This window comes from Leptodactylus fuscus, chromosome 4 (genome assembly GCF_031893055.1).
Source record: "Leptodactylus fuscus isolate aLepFus1 chromosome 4, aLepFus1.hap2, whole genome shotgun sequence".
NCBI lineage: Eukaryota > Metazoa > Chordata > Amphibia > Anura > Leptodactylidae > Leptodactylus > Leptodactylus fuscus.
The window spans coordinates 190,457,019-190,461,789 of NC_134268.1; the positions used below are offsets into that span (position 1 = coordinate 190,457,019).

At 41.3% G+C, this 4,771-nt stretch overlaps 1 protein-coding gene across 1 annotated transcript; it reads left to right on the forward strand.

The window, feature by feature from the left end:
- Nucleotides 1–221: 221 nt before the first annotated feature.
- On the forward strand, nt 222–3,630 carry HTR5A (5-hydroxytryptamine receptor 5A). The gene is made up of 2 exons (XM_075271546.1): nt 222–1,080; nt 2,364–3,630. The coding sequence occupies exons 1-2, from the start codon at nt 370–372 to the stop codon at nt 2,694–2,696; spliced, it is 1,044 nt and encodes a 347-aa protein (XP_075127647.1). The 5' UTR covers nt 222–369; the 3' UTR covers nt 2,697–3,630.
- Nucleotides 3,631–4,771: the final 1,141 nt, after the last annotated feature.

Below are 4,771 nucleotides of genomic sequence, written 5' to 3' on the forward strand. Positions count from 1 at the left end.
TGGAGCCTGTAGATTGTCATCTCTGCTCCCCTGGGTCACTTGTACTCATGCATGCAGTTGGGAGCCTATGAGAAGTTCAGCACCAGGGACAGCGCTGGCTGGCTAGCTGCAGTCTTAAGGTTTCTTTCTGTCTGCTGTCTCCAGGATCAGATCTTCATTGACTGCATTAAGTCTGAGAAGCTGAGATCATGTCTCTATTGGGGATGGGAATAGATCCAGTCCAAACTTTCTGCCATGCTGTGCCCTCACTGCCTCATCATAGCAAAGTGGTGGAACACCAGCCTGAAATGTTCCTGACTGATCAGCTACTACCTACAGGATCTGGATGGAGTGTTTTGTAAAGAGGGACTATCTTGTATGTAAATTCTCATGCTACCACTAAGAAGGATGGAGGGAAACATCTCTGCAAATGGGAGCTCAGGACCAGATAACTTAAACAGACACAGAATTTCTGTCTTCAGCGTCCTCATCTTAACTCTGCTGGCTATGCTGGTTATTGCTACCTTCCTATGGAATGTGCTAGTGCTGGTGACCATACTGAGGGTCAGAACTTTCCATCGGGTTCCCCATAATTTGGTGGCATCTATGGCAATTTCAGATGTCATGGTGGCTGCTTTGGTGATGCCTCTAAGCTTGGTTCATGAGCTCAATAACAGGCATTGGAGATTGGGTAGAGTACTTTGCCATATCTGGATCTCCTTTGATGTACTGTGTTGTACAGCCAGCATCTGGAATGTAACAGCCATTGCCTTGGACAGGTACTGGTCTATCACAAGACATTTGGAGTACACCCTGAAGACCAGAAAGAGGATATCTAATATCATGATCTTGCTGACTTGGCTTTTATCTGCGGTTATCTCACTGTCTCCTCTTTTTGGATGGGGAGAAACCTATTCAGAAATGACTGAGAAGTGTCAGGTCAGCCAAGAACCTTCTTATACAATCTTTTCCACCTTTGGAGCGTTTTATCTTCCACTTTGTGTGGTTCTTTTTGTGTACTGGAAAATCTACAAAGCTGCTAAATTCAGAATTGGATCAAAAAAGACTAATACAATTACCCCCATGCCAGAAGTCATTGAGGTGAGTCCAGCATCTATTTCCACCATTCCTTATTTTTATCCTTTTGATGGATTCGGTGGTAATGTGTCTATGACAGGGTTAGATCAGTCTGAGCTATTGATGAGTCTGACATAGCAGAGCTGAATTTTCTGCTTTTGTTCACTATTATAACCCATTGAGCTATGATAACTAGTCTAAGGGACCTTTTATATCCAGCATAACAAATGTACCCTGGAACGTTCCCAATCATTGTCCCATGTAAACATGTCCAGGATCAGATGAGAAATGAGCAGAGCTGAAGTCACCTGATCACATCTTTTACATTTGTTTCTTTAGTTGTCTCCTTACATTTTAGCATTTCTAGATATACTACTGACAGTCATAAAACTCTACAAACTTGAAGGATGGCAGTAATGATTGTTCGGTCACATACAGTACTGATCTTTGCTCCATGCAAGTAGAGCCAAATAAGTGCAAGTCAAATCACTTGGCTCTTGTAACCAGTAGAAAGCATGTGACCCTAAATACAATAATATTAGGACACATTCTGCTAAATGACCAACTCCTCTCTGCTGCGCTCTGGCTTTACCCCATTTGTGTATTGACTGAATCATTTGCTAGCTTCCTCATAGATCTGCAACACCCCCACATTAGAAAACGTGTAAGATCCGTGTGCATACTGTAAGTGTGACATGTCTGTTTACAGTCTTACTATAACCCTGTATGGGTAATACATTCTTACAATTGATACTGTATATATATATATATATATATATATATATATTCCTAATTACTGTATATACATAAAACATACTATTTAAATACTCTATCGAACTTCCATACAGTATTTCAACTAGTTTTATATCTTTATATAAACTGATGCTATAGTTACAGTAAACCAGATTTTGCCGTAACCCTCATTCACCTTTCCAGACTTCCCACTGAGTATGGATTCCTGGAGTGCTTGAGACTAATGTGTAATTGTTGCACCTGCATTCATTAATGTAAAGCCTTATATCATGTTGTTTGCCTTGGTTATAATGGGAACTAGCATTGCTATGTTATCAGCTGCCTGTATCAAGGGTGTCACATTCATTAGAATTCATACCTTATGTATGGAGTGGGGACATAGGTGGAGTATACAGTATATGCCAAACATGTTTCATCTTCTGTTTGCTATCTAAAATTGCATAATAGCTTGCCACATACCAATATGCATAGGGATGAATATGGACATCTGTATTAATACATGCAAGTCCATGCTTTTTCAGATCTGATCTTAATTCTGTGGTTGCCTCCGATAGGTTAAAGAAGCATCTCATCAGCCTCAAATGGTGTTCACGGTCCGTCACGCCACTGTCACCTTCCAGACAGATGGAGACACATGGAGAGAACAGAAGGAGAAAAGGGCTGCACTTATGGTGGGCATTCTCATAGGGGTCTTTGTGCTATGCTGGATCCCATTCTTTATTACGGAACTGATTAACCCTCTGTGTTCTTGTGACATACCTCCCATCTGGAAAAGTATATTTCTATGGCTGGGGTACTCAAATTCATTCTTCAATCCTTTGATCTACACAGCATTTAACAAAAACTACAATAACGCATTCAGAAATCTCTTCTCCAGACAGCGGTGATGACTCTGAATTGCTGGAACTTACTTGAGCAAGCATGTGTTAACCAACCATTGTGTCTTCATCCAAGAACCTTGGTATTACGACTACTGCCTGTTACTAGGAAGAACTGGAATGCTTAAACTTGTATGAAATCCAGGAGGAAGATAATAAAGTCTGTTGGATATAGATGAGACTGTTGAGATAATTCCAAGATCTTTCCAATGAATTATTTAAGAGCGTCCAAGATGGGGTTTTTTTTTTACTGTTTTGTATGAAAAGCAGCACATGAACCAATGAATCGACATTACGATTAGTCTCCTTCCCCTCCACCACCTTTAATTACCATTGTGATCATTCCTACTACAGCCACTCAAGAGGTTCTGCAGTAACTAGAAAACATGACGCAAGATCTAAGTCATTATTGGAGATCTTCCAAGGACCTCTGAAGTGCAAGTCCCTTAACTCTTAACCCTTAATCTATAACAAAGATCCTTCAGCCTACCCGCTTGTTTGAAAGGAATCATTGCACACTGCCAAACAAGCAATAACAAACAGCTCGAAAAGAGCTCAGCTCATTGAATTCACCATCTGAATAAGGTCTCCTGGGGAATAGACGTGAGGGTCAGAGAAGAGCAATTAACGTATAATAGGTTTATTCCGAGGAGGATGTATTTGTAATTTATGCATGAAAGCAATTCAATAGCTGGGTGATTTTTTTTTAAAAGACCAATCGCTCAATAATTCATATCTACTGTCATACACAGCCAATAAATTGTCCTTTACTAGGGGGAGATTTATACCAACACAGGATGAAGAAAGTTCATAGGTTAAAATTGTGCACTTTGCCAAGCAGCTTATATTCACATTGGCGGGATTGATTTTCTAAATGTATTAAAATAAATATGTCACTAGGATTGGGACAACAAAACCATTAGCATGTCCTGGTGCCGCTGGGGTTTAGTATTCCCAACCTGCCTATGTTGAATGCACGTGGGCTGGTGGTTTAGTGTCCTTATAGCCAGTGGCTATACTCCCAGTGCCCGTGCAGGTCTTATAGGCTGGTGGTTTAGTGTCCTTATAGCCAGTGGCTATACTCCCAGTGCTCGTGCAGGTCTTATGGGCTGGTGGTTTAGTGTCCTTATAGCCAGTGACTATACTCCCAGTGCCCGTGCAGGTCTTCAGTGCACCCAGAGTAGTTCACCTCAGTTTCATTGTCCATGTGATAGATCTCAGGTGCATGTGTGGTGGGGTGTACTTCCTCAACTTCACTAGACCAGGGTACCAGGGGCACCAGAGATGAGTCCGGCGAGACTCATGGACCTCCTCTCTAGGTAAATATAAAGGTCACAGACAGCATTCTCACTATAGGGAAAGTAAACCATTGGTCTATAAAGACCTGCTGGTGGGTCAGTGTCCCAAATCAACCTTATAGGTTATAAGTTGTATGACACATAATTTACCCCCTTTAAAGTGGTTTTCCCACAAAGAATATTGTTTCTAGTTAATACTCATCCATAATTATCAATTTTTTTTGCTTGTATTTACTTACACTTACCTACTTACTTACACTTGTTACAAAATGCTAAGATCTTCAGATACTAGAGGAATATCTTTAGAGTTGCACCCCCTGCTGTTTCTTTTGAGCAGTTTTTCAGTGTCACCTCCGTACATGTGCCGAGCTGGACACACATGCCACGTCACTCGTCTCTCTCTCTGCTCCTTCAGTTTTGTCTAGGGATCCCCGGTGTGGTGAGCCATCTGAAGTAGCAGAGTCTTATTAACTTGTCAAATAAGATGCCAGGCAAGTGTAATTGCTGTAACAATGTCTCATCCTCATTACATGCGCAGCATCTCCTCCGACAAGTAGATAAGACCCTGCTGCTTTAGTATTGTTTGTTTCACCACACCAGAGATCCCTCAATTACAAGTGGAGCATAGAAAAAAGGCAAGATTGAGCATGTGCGTCCATCTTGGCACGTTTGTCGGGGTGGACGCAGAATGGTCGTTTAAAATAAACAGCAGGTGGCGCTATTGTACCATTATTTCTGGGATATCTGAGGATAGAAGTGGTTTTTGTTTGTAAATAAGTGTGTACA